General features: G+C 39.4%; 1 protein-coding gene across 1 annotated transcript in view; it reads left to right on the plus strand.

The window, feature by feature from the left end:
- The window catches only part of Gabrr3 (gamma-aminobutyric acid type A receptor subunit rho3), a 36943-nt gene that overhangs the window by 2090 nt on the left and 11653 nt on the right, over positions 1 to 23200 (plus strand). The window contains exons 2-6 of the mRNA XM_085832122.1: positions 3150 to 3217; positions 6654 to 6877; positions 10213 to 10295; positions 11328 to 11468; positions 17089 to 17241. Coding sequence (XP_085688248.1) covers positions 3215 to 3217; positions 6654 to 6877; positions 10213 to 10295; positions 11328 to 11468; positions 17089 to 17241 — 604 coding nt within the window. The 5' untranslated portion in view covers positions 3150 to 3214. The remainder of the gene's footprint in view (positions 1 to 3149; positions 3218 to 6653; positions 6878 to 10212; positions 10296 to 11327; positions 11469 to 17088; positions 17242 to 23200) is intronic.

Genomic DNA, 23200 nt, shown 5'->3' on the forward strand with positions numbered 1-23200 from the left:
TTTATAGATTAGCAAACTGAAGTACAAGGTTTGAGGAGGCACAGAAGTTTAGCCGTACTTTGGTTTTGTGAGGCTACACATGTTGGTGTTTTAACCCTGTGCTTTTAATTGTCACTTTCTCTATGAGAAAGTCTCACTCTGCAGTAAGTCAAACTGTGATGTTTGGAGGTTTGGTGAGTAACCAACATTCCATAACTCTCCATCTTGCCTTTGCATCCCTCTCCCCTTCTCCTCAGCCTTCAGGCATCAGAGCCCGGTTTCTTTACACCCAGGAGTTGAGTGCCCTTGACATGGCGTTCAAAGGACACAGACAGGAGGTCAGAGAGCATCCCTAGGCACACACTGTCTATGAAATCCGAGGAGCTCATCTTCATATAACAGTATAAGTCTGAACGGAAGAGAGAAGAAATACATAACAGGAACTCATTTCAAATGAGCTAAGTCATCTTACCTACACCATACAACCAGCCTTGAGGTTCCAGTGCATGGCCAATGGCAGTGTGAATATAACATTGAGAGTTAGCTTTATAAGAGTGTCCCCAGGATTTCAGAGATAGCCACCAACAACTGGGATATACACATCTCTCTGTATCTCCAGGGACTGTTTTGAAGCCTACCAGCATTGCCTAAAAAGGCACCAACTTGTGCAGATGCTCAATCCTTTATGTGAATTGGCACGGCACTTACATATGCCCTATATTACTTCTTTCAATTATCTCTATATTGCTTCTATTGCCAAGTATAATGTAAATACTTGTACACTGTGGTTGATAAGGCTTGTTTGTAAAATAAGGATGGGAGGGGATGGAGCACACGTTTAGTTCACAGACAGTTTTGAATGACTGAACTGAATCTATGAAACCCATAGACTCAACGGGCCAATTATCCTTAAAGGATCCTAAATCTAAGTTCTGCTCTGGTTTCATCAGAAAATTAATAATAGGAAATCAATGCAAGTGTGTGTGTGTGTGTGTGTGTGTGTGTGTAAGAGAGAGAGAGAGAGAGAGAGAGAGAGTATTGATAACCTACATGTTTGACAATGTAGAATTAAGCTTTGTTTTCAAAAACAGGCTTGAATTTTTGCTTAACTGAGCAAGTAGAGTTAATTTATTAAGGTCCAATTAAGTCTATTAAGTCTTACACGCTGTACTACTGGGGACCTGCAATGGGACTCTTTGAGTATCTCTCTGCAGATTTTATAGTGGAAAAAAACAAACCTTGGAGATACTTCGTACTCCATAACATATATAACAGTGATGAAGCTGTATTCTAATCCTCATCTGTATGATTCTGTGTTCATGCTTTATCCAGGACATTCTGCCACCCCTTCCAGACCTTTACAAATCTCATTCCCTCACAATATTAGAATTAATGGGAAGGTTTGTTCACCATGAAGTGCCAAGTAGAGCTATGGATGATATGTTTTCATGAATTTTTATTTTGATTATTAATTCAAGATAAAGGGCAAAACCACCAACGCTGAGCCCTATGAAGGAATAATACCAAGCTGTTCCCGGGTTTATGCATAGTCAGAGTCTGCAGTAAACAATGCTATTTATAGAATTAGTGTCATATAAGTTAATTGATCCAATATGCTAGGAAGATGGAAGTTAGAACCCAAGTAAGGCATTGATAAAGGGTTAGACGGGAAGATATTTGCGTGACAGACCAAGTACCTGGCAAGCCGAGAGTCTTCTAAGTAAGAAATGCTAATGATCAAAAGGGGAATCTGGTGCTGATAAAGGTAGCATCAGGAATTAATGAGGTCCCCGAAGAGAGTCAGAGGGGTTAGCTTATTTTATACTGTATTATGCATCCGGAAGGCTGCTGAGTGGTATGCTCATGTGCGTCACATACAACACATTCAGTCATTCTTCAGCCAAGTATGGCAGCTTTTCTTGATGGACTCATCTAATCCCAGCATCTTGATTCAACAGCTGGGACTCATCTGTGCAGGATTAATCTTTATTTGTTAGCAGTTGAAAGTTCTTTTTTAACTTCTACCACGCAATGTGATTTAAATGAGAATGACTTACTACAGTAAGAAAATGCATGCCGTGGTTCTGTATAAACATATGGATGGTGTCAACATAGATGCAGATCAAATTTCACATCTAAAAGTAAATGATAAAATTATTAAAAGCAATCTCTCTATACATGCACAGAGAGACACAGAGAGAGAGAGAGACAGAGATAGAGAATCAGAGACAGAGGAGAGATTTATACAGACAGACAGACAAACAGACAGACAGATAGATAGGGTTTTGAAATCCATTTTAGTGGAACTATAGAATGGTACAATGGCTGTCTGGCCTAGGCTCTCTTGGTCTTCATTTATACTTTCTAGGCGCAGGAAGCCCATTTCGGGAGCCACAGCTGCCAGGGAGTTTGCAGTCCACTCACTGTCTGAAATTGCTTCAGTTTCTATTCGAGCATACTTCATCAGAGAAGTTTCTAAGATTTTTTTTGCTTCTTCCCCGGTGACCTCTGTGCTTGCTGATCTACAAGGGGACCTGTCTGGGTCTACATCCTTGGTATAGCACACAGGAATATATCTCTAGGCTGCCGACCACTGTATGAAAGTAAAAATCTGATATTAGGGACAGGAGAGATATGGGTTTGATCTTCCAAAGCCAAGGACTCTGTAAAACTCACTGAACTGCCAATTGCATACAAAATGAACAATCTGACATGCTCTTCTATTTGCTTCCAAAATACTATTCCTCGCTAAATCCCTACTAGCCAAAAAAGAAAGAAAGGAAGAAAGAAAGAAAGAAAGAAAGAAAGAAAGAAAGAAAGAAAGAAAGAAAGAAAGAAAGAAAGAAAGAAAGAAGAAATGGCAAAAGCTGGAAACACCACATCTATAACATATTGCACAGGGAATTCTTTGAGACTTTTCAAGAAAGTAAGCCATGATGATTGGAGCACCATTTATTATCACCTGAGCCTTAGTTATTGTGTTTGAGGGTGTATGTATGTATGATAAATGATTCAGTAGAAAATAGGTGAAGTGATGAATAAATATATATATACATTGGGAAAAATAGATCACCTCCAGTTGTTGAACAATGTTTTTTTTCTCAGTTTGGAAGATGTCCAAAATGATTACACTGCATCTCTCAGTAAATTATTCATTTTTCTTTCTGAAGGTTCACCAGTGCCTGTGGGTATAGATGTCCAGGTTGAAAGCATCGACAGCATTTCAGAGGTCAACATGGTGAGTGTTCCCATAGGGTATTGATCTGTTTCTGGAAGGAGTAAAATAACAGGGTTGAAATCTTTTGGTCTTGCATAAGCCCTTCCAGGCACGTGTGTTGGTAACCAGTCCTTCTTTGCATCACAGTAGAGTGGTGCTTGCTTTTCTTTCTTCCATTCACATCTTCTTCCACCCTCTGATTAACTCTTACTTTTTCTCCACTGCTTCTTTCTCCGTTTCTCATTTATGGCTTCCAGTAAAATATCCTGGTAAACTTGGTCTCTCTGTCACAGTCTTACACACTTGAAAACGAGAGTATAAGAAGAACAACCATACTGTTTGCATACTGTACAATCTCACCCATGAGGCCTGGCTTATAAAATGATGGTCATGTTCATAAAATGATAGACTCCTGGGCCAAGCTTTGTAGATTATTTCCAGGTGTCTTGGTTAATATTAATTCTGCTTGTCTGTAAATAACTAATATGAGGAGATAGGGCATTTAAAAACATGATCATATTTAATTCCGAAAATTTTGCATGTGTTATAAAAATATGACAGCTTAATGTTTTATTTTTCGATGTAATACCTTTATTTTCATAGAACATTTTTATTTTTAAAATTACTATTTTATTTAGTCACATATGAAAATAGATACATAATAATTTTACATATTAGAAAGCAAAAGAAAAACTAAATTGTTAGATACGAGTAAATACAAAACTTACGTCTACAGAAATAACTATACATGTATCATAGATAACATACCAAAAAGATTTACTTAACAACTACCTAAAAGCAACTTTGGAAAATTTCATGAGAATGCACATTTAAAAGCTTCAAAACAAGAGAAAATAAAGTATCAGGATTAGAATATGTGGAATGTCTATCAAATAATAAAACCAATATTTTCAAATAAAAGTAAATTTTAAAAAGAAAATATTTGAAAATGGCCATCTATTATGAGACTTCCTTTTACCCTTTCACGGGTCTCTACCCTATTTTATTTATTTTATTGTACCCCTTTCCCCTTCTTTAACCTGGTTTTATCGTTTTTAGCCATTTTTATGATTTAATGGCGCCAACTGTTCCTTTTTCGTCTCATTTTCTCTTTTTCATGTATAAGGACGTTCTTTGTAACTTTCAGAATAGATTTTCCGTTAAGTGATTTTCAGCATTAGGGAGGTTTTACTGCAGCAGTGCTTAATGCCGTGCCCAGCTTCTATGCAAAAGCACTCACATACTTTGTTTTCAGGTGGATTTCTCTTAACCCTCCCCCCTCCTCGTTTTATGTTAACTTATTTACATGGTCAGTGTTTTGATGAGCCCTTCTCCATTATGCTTGCAGTGCCTTTCTAAAACTCATTTTCACTGTTTTGTTTCCTCGCTTTTACCTAATGGCTACCAGCATCTATAGGGAGCCGAAGCCCTGAGTGAAATCCCAAGTAACTGTGTGTTGTCCACATGAGCCCAGAGCGGCAGACCCACAGAGTGATGGCAAAGCCTTCTCCCTGGGAGTTGGGGTCAGAAGGAAATTGCAGACCTTCTCTTCTGGCCCATGTGTGAAATATTAATAGTATGCGTGGAAAATGTCGAGCACAGCCTTACCCCTGGGCCAACATTTTCAGCCTGAAGACTGCTCCCCTACAGAGAAGGCTCCTACAAAGATAAACCTGTCCCCTTGGCCCAGATCTATACTACACACTCCACCTCCTCATTCATCTGCACACAATAGCTGTCTTCCCTGCTCAGCTCTATGCCTCAGCCGCTGCTCCTGCTCGGTTCAAGTCCACACAACAAGCAAGCTGAGGGTCCCACATGAAAAGGCTTCTCCTGCAGAATGCCCACATCACCTGACCCTCAGAGTTCTGCCTCTCCGTGTGTTTCTCTCATTGTCATTTCCTCTGAAACACCAGTCAGGTTTGTCCCTGGAGCCAGGCTAGATCAGTTGCCACCCTCCCTGCCCCACCCCCCACCCCATCTTGTTGTCTCTTCTGCCTTCCTTACACGGGTTTCCTTCGTTTCGATTATGTGTGTATGTAAATAACAAATATTCTTCACAGATACCCAGCATCAAGTAAAGTGCGGCTTTTGGGTATACTTTGTATCTTAGTGCCCCCTGTATTAATTTAATTCTGAGTGGCCTCCAGATCAGAGTGACATATGATTCCAAGTGTATGCCCGTTAGGCCAGTCCGCCCGGTAACCTGCACAATTCTCTGTGAAGTAGTGTTAAGCTGACGACGGAATGGATCCGTTTACTGGCCCTCACCCGAATGCATGGCCAAACATAGCCAACCTCACAGTTAATTCATAGCGATAACCCAGTGTACACTTACGAAACCTAGGAAAAGCAATGTAGCTGGCCAACTTATTTGGAAATTGACTGATACCTATCTTCCATTTGTACAAATGAGTGCCAGAGTCCTGTTAGACACACAAGTTCAAGAAAAGTTGGATTTGGGTTGAGAAAGATGAGCCAACGGTTATGAAAAGTGATGCATGTTTAAGAAAAGCGAAACACATTATTTAAATCCAGACTCAATGGCACCGATGAAGATAGAAATTTCTTTTCAGCCAACCAAATTATTAACTGTAACATTGAATAACATAAAATTCAAATTATTTTATGTTTGTCTGTTTTTTATTACTGTAATGTTAGAGCAGGTTTCTATCTGCCGTCTTTATAGTCTTACAGCTGGCCTCCATGATACCAGTACACTCCCTTGAGGCATTCAGAACTGGATGCTAACACAAGTTTTTAATGTCATCACCATATTCTCTCAGCTAGTGTCCATGATGTCCACTGAGGTCCCAGAGCCACAGCGAATCGGGAGCACTGGCGACTGGCTTCTAGGGAGTGTGCATCTTAGCACAGCTCAAAAGTGATTCTTTCTCAACATAAACTTTCAGAACTGCCATTTTGCTGTATCCTTTCTATCCTTTAAGCATCAAGTGGTTGCAACCCTTAGCCTTCAACATTCAACTACTTTCCTCCCACTAATAAACACTGTGTTCATTTTCATGAAGAAATATAGTGTATTAAATTTGGGAGATCTGTTTTTTTTTCTTTTTTAAAAGAAATAATTACAAACTAAATACAGTGGCATTCAGGAGGCTTAGGGCAATGAAATCCTGCACTGAAATCTAGATGTTGTTGTAATAATAGGACCATGTTTAAAAAGAAGGAGGGAATTGAAGGTGATGAAAGGAAAGGATGAAGAAGGGAGAGAGGGAGGGAGGAATGGAAACGGAAGAAGACAGAAGCAGGAATGGAGAAGGAGTATGAAGAGTATGAGGAGTACGATGAGAGACCAGCTCCATCCTCTCTGAAAGTGGAATACAAGCAATGATATACAAGCCATGAAGAGTATGGCCGTCAGCGAGTTCATAATGCTGAAGTTATGACCCGAGCAGGGTACCTCCTGGTTCTCACTGGTCCCTTTCTCTGTGTCCAGGACTTTACCATGACGTTTTACCTCAGGCACTATTGGAAGGATGAGAGACTCTCCTTTCCTAGCACCACAAACAAAAGCATGACCTTCGATCGCAGACTGATCCAAAAGATCTGGGTGCCTGATATCTTCTTTGTCCATTCGAAAAGATCCTTCATCCACGACACAACCGTGGAGAATATCATGCTTCGAGTACATCCCGATGGGAATGTTCTCTTCAGTCTCAGGTATGAGGGCCTCCTTTGATCTTTGGCTTCCTTGGACCACAGCCATCTAACCAAACTTGTTGGGTGTCACTTCAACCTAACTACTTCAGCCTCCAAGTACTTGCTTTGCACTACTAAATATTGTTCTGCTGGGAGAACCATGATGCTGAAGACCACAATACATGCAGCGTATGTAATTTTACCCACTTGTTGCCCAATCTTTAAGGAATTGCTTCCTGTTCTGTATATCCTTGCTCTGTCCATATATTGTTTGGACAAATAGAGTTGAGCTGACCTCTGGAAATCTGTAGAAGTCTGATACATGACTGTATAGGTACGTGAACCTATTTCTACCAACCAAGTCCTTCTTATGACTGTGCTCCAATGAGCCGACTAGAATCCTGAATTAACGAAGTCATTTCTCCAGTTAGCTCCTTCAGTTGTCATATGAAGGCAGAATCAAAATACGCAACATGATACAAATTTTCTCGCTTGCTTTTTTGTTTGTGTTAGTTAAAGCATGCGTTCTAGCACGACGCTAGAACAGCTTCTTATCTTTAATGAGCCATTTTTATTTTATCCAAATGAGGTCTGTGCATATGAAGTGGCTTAAAATAGAAATTCTTTTTTAAAAGGGTTCTGTATATCCAAGCAATTCAGCTTTTTGTAATGCCCTAGAAATCTGAGAAGGCATCTATAGTAAGTTAAAAAAAAAAAATGAGGTCTTTATCTTTGGAAACTGTGAGAGTTGGTCTTTGGGGGAGGGGGATCCTTGCAAATGTGATTAAGTTAAAGATCATTTTGTTTGTTTACTTGTTTGTTTGTTTTGTTTTTAGAGACAGAGTTTCTTTGGGCAGCTTTGGCTGTTCCGAACCTTTCTTCATAGATAAGACTGGCCTCAAACTCAGAGATCTGCCTGCCTCTGCCTCCTGAGTACTGGTATTCCAGGCGTGTGCCATCAACTTTCAGTTAATATTTTCCTCACCAAGACTAGTGTGAGGTTCCCTGGTTCCCCAGTGCATAATGTGCATGGACAAAATTAATGATCTTATCATGGGAAAATGGTCCTAGATTATCTATCTGGGATTTAGATGCAGCATAAGAATTTTTATAATGGAAAAGGAGAGGAAATCTGATTTACACAAAAGAAGAGTTGGCAATGAGTCGCCCAAGGAGTGGCAGTTCAGATCAGTATGAGTGGATTTTCCCTGTAAAGTCTTTAAAGCGTGACTCTGGACAATTATACTGATTGGACCTCTGGTCTACACAACCAAAGAAAATGCATGTATGCTGCTATGAGCTGTTAGGCTTGTAGTCGCTTGTTATTGTAGCAAGAAGAAATTATCTTTGCTCATTAGAAAGCATCATTCACAGGGTAGCTAGCATCAGACCCTTATAAAAAGCTATAAATGAAATTCATGAACACTACTGTTTTATATAGGACTTATAAATACTAGTGGCAATGGTCACTAAAAACTGAAAATGGAATCTTAATTAAAGAATTAGCTGTTTTAAAACTGTGTTGGTGAAAGAATGAAGAGGAATAGAATAACCCCATAGATCCCGCTTACCTTGCACATTCTAATGTCTGTTTGGTCCTTGTCAGACAGACTCTGGTGTAGTAACTTTTCATCGCTTGGGCTATCCTCCCTGATAAGAGCATTTCTCCTCCTCTGGTGCCCATGAGCCATACCAGAGTGTCTATGCTCATGGTGGTTAAGGTGGGCTCCTTGGGCCATGGTATCACCTTCACCTCTGGAAAGGATGGAAACTAAGGGCAATCATCCAGCTGGTCAACTCTCAGTTAATATTTCCTCACCAAGACTAGTGTGAGGGTCCCTGGTCCCCAGTGCATAATGTGCATAATATCATATATATATTGACAGAATATATATATATATGTATGTGTACATACATACACACACATATATAAATATATGTATACATACATATACATACACACACACATATATATATATATGTATACATACATATACATACACATACACACACACACACGCACATACACACACGTACACACACACACACACACATATATATATATATATATATATATATATATATATATATGATGGAACATATATACATGACAGAACAATGTCACACTTTCCAGGAAGGACAACTGCAAACTTGCTGTGGTCTCTCCTGGACTCAGCCTTTTGTGGTTATTGTTTTAATCCCCATTGTAGCATAGTGCAGTGTACCTCACTCAGGTGATACCCATGAGCATAATGGCTTTGCTGAGTCTCACTCTTTCTGGGGTTGCTTAACCCTGGAGGTAGTCTTAGAGAGGCCCAAACTCAGGAGGATTAAAAATTGTTGTGAGTGCAGCTCTTCAATCCAACTAAAGAATCAGTCCAAGCACAGAACCAGGTCACCTGCTACCAGGTTAGGTTCTGTGGCCACCTAGCCAAAATCCTCATCAATCATTTCTTCAAATATACCATAAAGTAGAAAAGACCTCAGAGGATACTTCCTTATAACAAAGCCGACCAAGCATGCATTCTTGCACACAATACCATCCACACACATCCTTTCTTGATGCTTTGGCTATTGACAATACAATGCAGGTCACAGAAGGTAAAATGCTTCTATTCTTCCGACTAACTCAGAGGCACCATGGGCAGGAGCATCTGTTGCCTTTGTTTTTGCAGAATTGCTGAGGGCCTTTTAGAAACCTCTGATCTGCTATGGTGGCTACCACAGGTCTCACTTTGAGGCAAGATCATAGCACGGCAGCTACTGCCGGAAGCCAGGAAAATCTAGGAGAATATAAAATTTTAAGAAAAAAAAAACTCATCAATATGCAAGCCTTTGCCTTAATAGTTCCCGAATTATGTATTATGCACATGGCTCTATCGCTAAGCATGCTGCAGGCTTTTGCCTCAGTCCTGGAAGGAAATTTTCCAAGTGCTTTGTGAAGGAAACTTTTACCTATAAATTTGTATTATCACCCCTTCAACTCTTTTTACTGGAGACTACTAAGTTTTGCATCTTCTAGATAGCAGAACGACTTAGATGCACTTGAAAGCAACTGACTTTAAAGTGTTTTTCTGAAATTTAAAAAAAAAAAATCACGAGAGCCAGAAACTGCATAGGGAGCTAAGCAGGAAACAGTGAGATATGGAGTAAGTGTAAGAATTTACTCATCAATCTGGAAGCAATCCCTACCCCTCCGGGTTGGCTGTCTTGTTATTTGGACAGAACGCAGTCAGGCCTGTTTCTCATTATCCTTGAAAGGCACACGAAGCCAGAAAACAATGAGAGGCTCCATTGCTGCACCACGCTACTTGGGCCATATGGGTAAATGATCGAAGTTCTCTTTCTTATAACAGGATAACAGTTTCGGCCATGTGCTTCATGGACTTCAGCCACTTTCCTCTGGACACTCAGAACTGCTCTCTAGAGCTGGAAAGCTGTAAGTCTTTCTGCCTGGGGAAACAAGTCCGCATCATCATTAAAACACACTCACGGGGAGATAGGCACACATGCTTAGCAATCATTTAAACATCTTATCATATTTTCCAACTATATGGCTCTGCTTTTCAGTCTCTCTGTCTCTTGCTCTCTTCCTAATGATGATAACAGATGGTGTCTTTTGAAAGAGAAGATTCAAGGGGAAATGTTTTAGTAATTAAATGTTCTGTGATTTTTTTTTTCACAATAGCATGCAAGGCAGCTCCTTTAGAGCGGGCAGTTTCCTAACATTGGCACTGATTTTTCTACATTCGGAAAGTCTGGGAATCCTATAGCCAGTCAGGTTCTAATCCTCTTTCAAGTGTTCACAGGCTCTCCAGAGGAACCCAGCCTGGAGCACAGACTCCCTAGTCGAAGTCCCATTAAGGGGTCTGTGATCCAGCTTCCTGTCAATGACTGTTACCCAGTATTTGCTTTTGATAAGACATCTTAAAAGCTGGCTGCAGTTTTTCTATCCCATGGGTGAAGCTCTGAGCCTCCATGGGAGCCTCCTACACACCCGTCCTTTTCTAGCTCTATTACAAAGTGTTTATAACACAAGAAAAGGAAATTCTTTACAAACTAAGCCTCATTTTAGGATTTCACCCAAAAGAGGTACAGCAAAAGAAACGTAAAGGCATAGACTAAGCCCACTTGAGGGCAATACTGTGGCCCAGCCCTGAGGCCTGGCTTAATCTTATATGAGATAGCACACAGTCAGGGCATACAGGAAAATCTCAAACATCACAGAGGGAGTAATGCCGCCATCTAGCCAGTCTTCAGGCTCCAGAGTTGGGAGATGAAGATGGAGCTGGTGTTTTGTTTTGTCTCCTTTTGGAAGTACAGGTTTATTGAGTCCCTTGGAAAATTATCTTTCAATACGTACTACATTATTGAATGGCATTGAACCGGGAACAGCGGTTTCAAAATGGTATAAAGCATGGCTACAGCCCTCACCTAACTTCTAACACCAGAGCTGTCTGTGTTATCTTAGATGCCTATAATGAAGAGGACCTAATGCTCTACTGGAAACACGGCAACAAGTCCTTAAACACGGAAGAGCACATTTCCCTTTCTCAGTTCTTCATTGAGGAGTTCAGTGCATCCAGTGGACTGGCTTTCTACAGCAGCACAGGTACAGCATTATGTGCAGACAATTTTTTGGCAACCATTGAGCGCCTACTGTTTGTGAAGTGAACCTCTTTCTCTCCCCACTGTGCAAACCCTTCCAACAAGACGCCTTAATTGTATTCTTGGCCCCTCTACTCTACACTTAGTAGAACACACAGCGTGTTCTTTGCAATAAGGAAATCTCAGCTCAAAACCCTTTCCAGACCAAAGGCCTTTCAGTGGTCTTCCATCCCACTTTGTTTAGAAGCAATGTTAGGCTTCTCAACATGATCTACATCCTGTGTGCTGCTCCGTCCTCACCCTGACCTGTGGTCCTCCACCACAGTGCCCTCTATTTCCTGCCTCCTGTCACACTCTCACTTCATTTCTTCTGTATAGCTTTGTTCTACCCCTGCCCAGCTCATGACTAACTAACTGCCTGCTTTAGTCAGCACTTTGTAAAACATCTCCCCCAATGGTAATATCCTAATGAGCCTTTCTAAACTAAGCCTCCCCCCTCACTATTTCCTCTCTCCCTTTGTCTTCACAGCATGTACTACTAGTTGAAATAGAAGCCTTATGTCTATTATCTAAGTCTCTCTTTACAATGAGGCAGGAAACTCTATCTGCTTTATTAACCATCTCTTCCCAGATCCTAGAATATGCCTGGTATGGGGTAGATGCTCAACAGAAATCAACTAACACAATTAATCTAACAAGATGCTCTGTTGCCCTAAGGAGAAGATTTGTTTAGAATTAGAAATACACTATATACTCTTCATTGTGATTGATTTATTTTTGATTTGGTAGCATTTATCCCAGGTGATTTAAAAACTCATCTGGCTGTTCACTGAAGCTAGGACCCAGGCTCTTTCTCACCTCCTCCAAAGCACCCCACTCCTAAAGTCCATTTTCACCATCTTGTTAGCTAGTTGTTAGTACTACTCCGTGTCATTTTAAGCAGATAAAACATCACTTGTGGTTTAAAGGAACTGTGTTCAGGCTACAGAATGTGGCTGTAGCTGGCACTCGGGCTCAGGACTGCCCTGGCTAGAATCCTATCCCATATGCTTGGCCATACCATTTAATGAGCAAATACTAAGTTATCAAATACTAAGTTATCTGTCTAGAAGCCAGGGTCTTAAGAGGACAACCAACATTTAAATCTCAAAAAAGTGAATAGCATCCCTGGGACCAGTGGGTCTCCAGCCATTTAGATCTGGGAGAAATGTCAGTTTCACCCTGTTCACGTGCGTTCTTTAACATCCAAAAAATGATGCTATTCATTTTAATCATGTCCATTGCATTTTCTGATATGCAAATAACACACACTTGTGTTCCTTGATCACTGATATATCCCTGGCACATCGGAGATTCACAGAATCAAATTGTTGAATAAATGAATATGTGATGTGTAAGTTTGAAAAGCATTTCAGAAGTCTGAAGAGCCTGTGTGGTACTAAGAGCACCTCATGCTGACAAGCTGTTGTGAAGCAGTTTTCCACTTCTCTTGCTCATGTCTTATAAACAATGCCAGGAACTTATTGTTTTCAGTCCTCAATTCAGTTAAGCCAATATTTAAATAAGTGAATGTATACAATGAACAATGAATAATATATACAAGTTTTAATTTTTTATTATCACTATGATTAAGTAACTTCATGATAAATTATGACTATGATCTGTCTTTTTAATGTTGTCATAATTTGATACATAGGAAACATGGAGATCAAAGGGTGGTATTTCTATACAGATATATACAATATATCTATACATTTATATCTATTATATCTATTGCACTTCTTAGGATTTTGAAGCATAAGAATCCATGAATATATTAAGTAGAAATTCAACTATTCTTTTAAATGCAGGGGATAAGTGTTCCAATTTCTGACTCTACCTCTAAATCATTCCATTTAGTCCACTATCTGTGCTTGTCGCCCAGGCAGGATCAACACTAGGTAATTTTTATCCTCTTTTCTTCACATTGTAGAGCCTGTCAAAAATCAGACAAAAACAGCACTGAAAATCTGTTCACAAAGATGCTTTTATGTATTTTTTAAATGAAATATGAAGCCTTAACATTCTAGTATGTTTATACTTTTAAGAAGTAGAACATTAGCTCCTTAAAAAATGGACTATAGAAATGTATAGCCTTATATAGCATGACACAAGTGGTTTTTTTATTATTATTAAAAGGGAAACTAATAGAAGACTCTTTAACAAAAATTTGTATTTGTTATTGAGGAAATTATTTAAACCATATAGGTATGTTTGTATGTGCCTGTGCATTCTAAATTTTTAAGAAGTAGCTAGAGATTGGGGAGAGTTTCAACTTTATTTCAATATGTTCCATTTCTAAATTTGTTTTAAAATGCACATTTTTAATGAGAAGGAATAAAATTGTGTTCTAATCACAGAAAGTACAAGATCAAGGCATTCTGAAAGCTGTATTCATATATCAAATTAATAGTTGTATCCAGATTTAACAAGTTCGTAAGTTTCAGAAAGATGACTGAATTCAGTTCATGAGTAGATAACAGGTCACATTATCTATAAATTTTTAATGTGGTGTCCTTCTGTTTAAAAAGATTAGCTTCATCAAAAACGATTGTAAATATTTTCCCTATTCCTATCATCACAGCTACCAACTATAACCGCCGTCCTCAAATTGCTATATAAGATAGATAGATAGATAGATAGATAGATAGATAGATAGATAGATAGATAAAACCATGCATATGGATCTCATTGTAAAAGCTGGAAATTGGGGGTGCAGAAACTTATTTTCCATTTGCAGCAGTCTTGCTTTTTTTTTTTTTTTCATAAAAATCCTTTCACTATTACCATTGACCCTACACAAACCCATGGCCACCCAGTAACATCAAGTGGGAGAGAGTTTGTCTGTCGTTCATCCATTTCAGTGTTCCTCTAAATCGCATCCTGTGGGTTCACAAAGGAAAGACTCCTACCCCTGCAGAATATGTCAGGGAATTATGTGTTATCAAAAATAAAGTACAGGGGCAACTGCCTGAGTTCAAACTCTACCGCTTACCACTAGCACAGCCTTGGGATTGCTTAATTCAGTCTTTGCCTTATGCGATTTTGCAAATGAGTTAATACATTTAAATGACTTAGAATAGTGTCTGCCACGTGGGAAGTGCTTAAGCAATATTAGCTAGGAAGTGCCATCGTCATCATTTTCATCTGCATCTGCCCTGTGATGCTTTTAATAACATCCAAACCCTTAGTGTCAGAACGTGATCAAATGTGGCAATTTGTAAGTATATGGGATGGCACAGGATATAAGTATATCTTGGGATGGCACCCCAATTACCACCAGCCCTTTTCTCAGTCTTTAGTTTTGCTTCTTTCTACGGGTGGAGGCAATGGGAGACAGCTCCCCCCCCCCCCAGGTACTCATGCCAAAAATTTAAGTCACATTGCAAAAGGATGATGCCACACACATACAGATCTGACGGGTTTATGGCTCACATTATGAGCTTCCTAGAAAGAGCAATCCATCCTGCCAAGCAGGTCTGCTAGGAGCTGAGAACACAGAAAGGAGCAACTGGCTTGGAATTTTATGGTGGTTTGAGGGTAGAGCAAAGGCAGGGGGCAGTCCCTTTGATGGAGGAGACAGTGGTTAAAGTCTTCATGGGATGCCAAATGAAACTTTGAGGGCTTTTTTATGTGCTTGCATAGATTATTATTTATTTATTTATTTTATTTATTATTTTTTATTTTTATTATGGTTTTTTGTTTTTTACTTTGCTATTTATGAGGCAGAAAGGGATAGAGAAATGGGGCCTGGGAACTCTCAGTATTTTTAGGATTAAAGATGAAGTCAGACTCTATTTCACTGACTGGAGTAATGATTTGACTGTCTTACAAGGTAGAATGACCTGTTGTAATGAGTAAAGGAGTCTACGGTCCACCCATAGTATCATCTTCATCTTCCCCTCCTGAACCATAGGGTAGAGCAGCATTCGTCCTTCGTGGTTAATCCCTTGTACCAGCCCCACCAATAAAACCCCAAATAATAATTCATAAAAATTTTAAGGATGGAGAAGTGTTTCTTGGTGATATATACTGGCCTAGTATTCCTGATGCTCTGGGTTTAATCCTTAGCATTGCAAAATAATAATAAATAGTAATTATAATTGTCTTAGTTAGGGTTTTACTGCTGTGAACAGACTCCATGACCAAGGCAAGTCTTATAAAGGACAACATATATTTGGGACTGGCTTATAGGTTCAGAGGTTCAGTCCATTATCCTCAAGGTGGCAGCATGGCAGCATCCAGGCAGACAGAGTGCAGGCAGAGCTGAGAGTTCTACATCTTCATCTGAAGGTTGCTAGTGGAAGATTGACTTCTGGGCAGCTAGGATGAGGGTCATAAGCCCACACCCACAGTGACACACTGTCTTAGTCAGGGTTTCTATTCCTGCACAAACATCATAACCAAGAAGCAAGTTGGGGAGGAAAGGGTTTATTCGGCTTACACTTCCATGCTGCTGTTCATCACCAAAGGAAGTCAGGACTGGAACTCAAGCAGGTCAGGAAGCAGGAGCTGATGCAGAGGCCATGGAGAGATGTTCTTTACTGGCTTGCCTCCCCTGGCTTGCTCAGCCTACTCTCTTATAGAACCCAAGACTACCAGCCCAGGGATGGTCCTACCCACAAGGGGCCTTTCCCCCTTGATCACTAATTGAGAAAATGCCTTACAGTTGGATCTCTTGGAGGCATTTCCTCAACTGAAGCTCCTTTCTCTGTGATAACTCCAGCTGTGTCAAGTTGACACAAAAATAGCCAGTACACACACCTACTCCAACAAGACCACACCTTCTAATAGTGTCACTCCCTGGGCTGAGCATATGCAAACCATAACAATTCTCTCTCTCTCTCTCTCTCTCTCTCTCTCTCTCTCTCTCTCTCTCTCTCTCTCTCTCTCTCTCTCTCTTTCTCTCTCTCTCTCTGAAAGAATCAATCTTTCAAGTCTGTGAAACTTCAAAGTAACGAACACTTGTTAAAGATGCCCCTCCTTTTTAAATTCTTAGCATTCCAGACCCCAAGCAAAGGTCCAGCGGTACACTCCAAACCTTTTCTTACAATCAAATGTTCTTCATCATTTGTAACAGCTGATAAACGACTCTTCACTACGATACACAGTCATCATTTAGCACAGTTCTTTTATTTTAATGCAAAATTTTTACTGATTATTTTATTTATTTACATTTCAAATGTTATCACTCTTCCTAGTTAAACTGCCTATCCCTTACCCCCATCTCCCCTGCCTCTATGAGGGTGCTCCCCCACCCAGCCACCCACTCCCACCTCAGCACCTTTAGCACTGTTCTTAAAGAAATACTGCAAACAATTACATACGTGCCATGTAATTGTCATTCCCTTCCCTGCTGGGCTCTAGAAGGTAAGCATACTTTCAGGTGAGTAATTAAGCAGGCTGTAGTTCATTCCATCTGACAGGGTTAGAATTGCAAGCGCAGGTGAGAACCAGCTGCTGCTGAGTAAGCGGAGGTGGGATTATCACGGTCCATGGCTCTGAGAGCGTCCTGTCTGAAGAGTAGGTTGTGTGCCTAAGCCTGTTTAATGGTAATCAGTTTCTTTGTTTGTTTGTTCTCCTAGGGTGGTACTATAGACTTTTCATCAACTTTGTGCTACGGAGGCATGTTTTCTTCTTTGTCCTGCAGACCTATTTTCCAGCCATGTTGATGGTGATGCTTTCCTGGGTCTCTTTCTGGATTGACCGGAGAGCTGTTCCTGCAAGAGTTTCCCTAGGTAAATAAAACTTTCCATTGGTTATAAAAATTATAACCCAAGGGGAAAGCCAAAGAGGTAAATAAATACGGGTACTGCATGGAGAGTCGTGGATTCGTCAGGATGCGGCTGTGTGTTCAGGCCAAGGTGTTTAGCTTTAGCTGACTCCAGGGATAAGTTGTGATTGGGCTCTTTCTTTGGTCACTGGGTGTTTGGGGGTGAAGGTGTTGCTGACTCATCAGGAGCTAGGTGAGAGGAAGAAAAGATGGTATGGTTATGAAACAAAAATTAACCCACTTAAATTCATTTTGCCACGAAAGCAATCCCATGTCCCTTACCCAAGATGATTTGACTTTTCAAGACCAACCTTTTGTAGCATAGAAGGAAACAATTCACTTCCTTAAAGCAATTCACACTGCACTCTTGGTCTCTTAATAAATTCCAGGGCAAAGCATGCAAAATTTGGGAAGATGGATACTGATCAAAAATTAGAACTTAACCCAAAGGTCAGAGTGAGATTCAAGGAGAGTAAAATTTCCAGGGACACAAGGTGCCTGCCTCATTAAGTCACCACACAGGGATGATTGCCTAATCCATCTAGCATGTTACAAGCCATTGTCATATACTCTGATTTATGGGAACCATTTCAGAACCACTTGGTGGTCACTGAGTCCTTGTAAAGTGGAATGTGCCAAGTTAAGCACTTGGAAGAAGACATGTTAGTTAATAAGAACCCAGGAGCTAATGCCACCTGCCTTCTTGACTGGTTTAGACAATACTGGTTTCCTGTATTTTTTTTTTCTTTTCTTTTCCTTTTCTTTTTTTTTTTTTTTTAACCTGTAGAGCTCTGTCTTGAGAGAAGATTTTAATACTTGCTTCACAATCACTGTAATCGTTGTAACTATAATAAAATTCATCCCAGAAAAGATCATTTTTGAAGTTAATGTTCACAAATTTTATGCATACTTCAAAAGATCACTTGAAGACATAAATTATTAATATTAATAATGTGTTCACCTCTTTCCTCTATAAGAGCCACAGTCTGCAAGTATATCAGACTTGAGTATCTTCAAGGAAAAATATCATCTGAATGAGTAATTAAATTATTTTGACTGTGCCTTCATATCAGAACATCTGTGTCCTGATCCCAGTACTAACAGGGCAAGCACAGACCCAAATGAGAGTCAGAGGGCACATGCAAGCATCCAAGAGAGACTGAGAAAGGCATTCTGTCTCAAGGCACATTAGCATGACTTCTAACCATATCCCTCAAGTTGACTACCCTGCACTTACATGGTGAAGATGGCAGCAGCAAGAGCTACTAGGCTGAAGTGAAGTATGAATGCAGAAATATGATGCTAAAGCCTCTTTGAAATTCTACCCTCCTATATCTGTGTTCATCGCCGAGAGATAGGAAAGTTTTACTTATTCATATAAATTAGCATTCAAACCAGAGCAACCTCTCTCCCATGCTTCCTGCCACAGCCACCGTTCTCCTATAACACTGCTGGGGCTTTTGCTTTCTACTACCCTCAAACCCTGCCTTTGTTTCTTGTCTTCCCAAATGCAGTGCTGTTTGGTTCCTAGAAGGCACGGAGTGGTATTTCAAAACATGGTTATAATGGTTATGGGTCAAATTAGGTAATTAACATTGCCACCTCATCATTACTTAGTGTTTGGTGCTTTTGAACTCCTAGTAATGGACAAGCTGTATTGTAAGTTATTGTAAACTGTAGTTCCCATTGTGGCAGACAACCCACTCTGCTTGGGACTGTATACACACTACTAGCCTCTCTCTATCTCCACATGCCCTTAGCCTTCCCACCCTCTTGTAATTAGTATGATGCATACTGCTAACATTAAAAGTAACTTCAACACTTGAGGGAATATGTGGGACTTTTCTCTGTTCTGACTTACTTCATTTAACATAATGTCTTCCAGTTCCATCCATTTGCTAGAAACGATGGGCTATCACTTTTTAGACCAATAGTACTTCGTTCTGTATATGGGAGATTTTCATTCATATATCTATCTTTTCATTTTTATAGCATTTGTTGATGGTACAAACTTCATTATGACACAAAAGTGTCATAATGGGCTTCATTATGACACTTTTATTGTGTACATTTGATCATCTTTCATCCCCTATTACCATATTTTCCTCCCCACTCCACATTGTTTCCCTTCCTTTGCCCCCAGTTCTCCTTCTTCTTTTATGTATTATCTCTATAGTTTTGGTTTTCCTATAATTGTTATTGTTACATGCATACTCACATAGATATATAAATGTACATTTGGTGTGACACTTTATACTAGACAACTACTTAGGGAACTCATCCCTAAGAAAGACTGATTCTCCCTCACTCAGTAAGCACTGACTCCCTGTAGTTTTTCATTCAAGGGTGGGGCCTTGTGAAATTTCCCCAATCCCTATTGGTAACTGGTGTTATCATTGTTCTCATGTCAGTAGCCACATCATTCAGATGTAGTAGGCATAGATTTCCTGTCCTATATAGAAAACACAATCCTGCAGCAGACATCCTGGTCCTCTGATTCCTAGAATTTTCCCTTTCTCTTCATGATTCCTGAGAGTTAGGGATAGGGGTTGTACCACAAAAAGAAACTTCAACCAGTATAACTTCTAACTAAATTCTTATACCTACAGGTAAATGTAAATCCTTACACCTACAGATAAATGTAGCCCTTGTCCATGTTTCTATTGATAAGGACTTAGACTGAGCATTGCAGATCTTTAGTTATTTTGAATAATATATTAATTAACATCCATGTGCAGTTTTCTCACTGATATGTTAATATCATTTCTTTCTGACATATATCCAGATGTGGGGTAGCTAGATCATATAATAAATCTATTTTTAGCATCTTGAGGAGCTTCCATACTGTTTTTCCATAAACCTGTTAGTGTCTTTGTGTATGTGAATGTGTGTCTCTGTCTGTCTCTATCTCTCTGTCTCTCCGTCTGTCTCTCTTGGTGTGTATGTGTGTGTGAGCACACACATGCACATCCTTGTTGGCCATTTTAACTAGGATAAAATGACAACTCATTGTAGTTGGACTTGAATTTCTAATGTGTACGAAGAATTTGAACATTTCTTCACAATGTGTACAAAAATGAATTTCTTCATTTGAGAAGTATGGACTCGTATTCTCTGCTCACTAATAATTAGCTTACTTATTTTGTTAAGTTTTTAGTGTACACTATGTACTTTGGTTATAATGCCTTTGTCATTATAGATAGTCTAGTCATTATGTTCATTTCTTTTACTGTGCAGAACTTCTTAGTTTAACTTACCTACTTTTCCCCTATGCTTTGGGAATGTCATCCAAAAATGTATCACCTGTACCAATGTTTTGAAGTTGTGTCCCTATATTTTCTTCCAGTACTTTAGAATTTTAGGTGTTATATTCAGACAAGAGATCCTATGGGTTTCTACAGAGTTTGTAATAAATTTTCACTGAAAGTAGTGAGACGTATGGTCTCATTAAATAGCTCAGGATGTGATTATTTCTAGAAGGTTAGTTATAGTGTAGAATCTGATACTGCCTGCTAGATGAGAAACCACTGGTCTGTTTTGTACTGTGAACAGATCTTTCACCCACAGGCTTAGATACTTGAAAAGCATTGGCTTCCAGAGTAACCTCCAGATCTCTCAAAGATTCCTGCCATTTATTGTATAACATCAGAAAAAAATGATATTGCCATTAATTCCTCATAAAAATTGAGGAATAGGAGGTTCACAGTGACATATGCAAGTCTAGCAGCATTGTAGGGCAGACTTGAAAGTGAGAGTCCCATGATTAGCAATCAACAGCCTTGTTCTTTCACTTGATGTGATAGAGTGAGTCGCCCAGGTTTAAGAAAAGCAGTACCAAATACGATTCCAATTGGGATGATTGTTTTGCCTTGTTCTTTCACGGAGAAATGGCATTTCACTGAAAAGAAGGAGGGTAGGAAATGGTTGACAGCTTACAGTGAATGTGCAAAGCCCTGTGTTTGATTAGCAGTACCACAAATAATAAACCAATGGATGATCGAGTTGACGCCTACTTCTTGCTTGACTCCTATAAGTGATGGTGTTCCTCAGAATAACTTTTGTTGTTTGGTTTGTAAAAATACTGCATAAACTTCACATTCCACCATAGAAAATGATTTTGCATTTGTGCACACATGCAAAAGAAATTCATGCAATCAGCACAGAAATTACCAGTCTCTAATGACAATCACTGGACTCTGGTATTCCTATGAATAGAAATTGCTGCTTCTGGCCACTGAGTGGTGATATATAGTTCATGTCTTTTCCTTGTGTGCTCCGTATTATCCTAGCTATGCCTATAAGAAAACGTTCTTATAGGAAAAAATGCCTTCTTACTTGAAGGCAAATGAAGAGCACCACCACCCTCAGGAAAACTATTTATAGCACTTCACTGAAGGGTTAACAAAGTTCCAACAAGTGATATCTATGAGCCTACTGCTGTCTTCATGGTTCATGAACTACTGATCCATCATACCTGGCCAAAGATGGCCAATAAAATGTAGACACAATGAATCCTCCCCAGACTGCCCTTAATTCACCCACGCATGTGCTTAAAAGTTAATACGGTGAAACTGTGAGGGCTCAGGGGAGCTGAGTCAAATGGCCTGGCTAAATATTTTCTCATAACATCTTTCTAACTATGCATACTGATATCAGTAGGTGGCAATGTAATTTTCTAACGCAATATATGACCTTTCCTTGACTAAATGGTCAGTTCATGTGATTCAAACCCTCTTTATTGGGGTGTTCAGTTTAATGAATCTGCAAGGAATACCATTTGTCAAGATTAATGTGTTTCCAAGGGATGGCTCAGGACATAATAGGTATGTTTAATGTGGCTCTAATCGTCCCAGTTTCTACTTTTAGTGCTCTAAGAATTTATGCCAGTTATCTCATCATTTACTCCTCCATCCAACAATTCCTCCTCCCCACTCTCTCATTAATTTTCTCATTAGTATTATTGCTGATTTTATGCAATGAAAATATGTACTGCTGGTGATTAAAATAAAGAAAGAACTGGTAAATTGGTTGGGCTAAACGTCCTTTTAAGCGAACATGATTGATACTTAATTCCTCCCTGGCAAACATAGATACTGTGGTTCATTTTCACTAATCCAAATAGTCAGTGGTTCTGGTGTAAACTCATAATTCGTCTACACTTATAACTTTTCTAAGCCATTATTTTAACCACTAAGTCTAAATTACTATCTATTGAAAAACATGAAAGTTCTATGTTCAGTGACGTATAAAATGAAGGAAAGATATTTTTAAAAAATTAACTACTGATTGAAGGTACTCTATAGGAATGTGAGTTCGGGGTTCCCTCAGTTCCTAGAAGGATGGATTAAAACCTCTGGCACGTTGAAAGTACAACGTACCTTCTAAACTTTTAACATACCCTCATAGTACTTTGTAGCATCTTGCCTTAGAGACCAACAATATGTGATTGATAAGGGTATAAACAAAGGGTATTGCCTTCTAGGTCTAAAATGAGAGACAGTAGTTATGCAATAAAAATCACAGGTTTAGGAAGAAATCTGGATCATGTTTCTGACAAAATGTGGGCCAATCACTCAGCTATATACTGTGTGTTTTGGAGCCAAACATGAAAACAGTATATAGCTGTATACAGGCTATTTGCTGTTCTTTGTATTTATTTATTTATTTATTTATTTATTTTTATTGTTATTGCCTGGAGACCTGAAATTGAATGAGACAGTTCCTTTGCTTAATGTTAAGAGCTAGAATAGAGTTTATAAGTCAAATCAGTGTTGAGATGAGATTCTGGACTCCCCACCCCCACCACTGTGGTAACTATCAAGCTACTGGGCTGTAATGTGCTTTGCTATACAAATGAAAACTTCATTTGAGATTGAGTGGCTCTGTAGAATTGCTATTGTATTTGACACAGGGCTCCCTTGCAG

Source organism: Mus caroli, unplaced genomic scaffold (assembly GCF_978045245.1).
Source record: "Mus caroli unplaced genomic scaffold, Mus_caroli_1 scaffold_17, whole genome shotgun sequence".
Classification (NCBI taxonomy): Eukaryota; Metazoa; Chordata; class Mammalia; order Rodentia; family Muridae; genus Mus; species Mus caroli.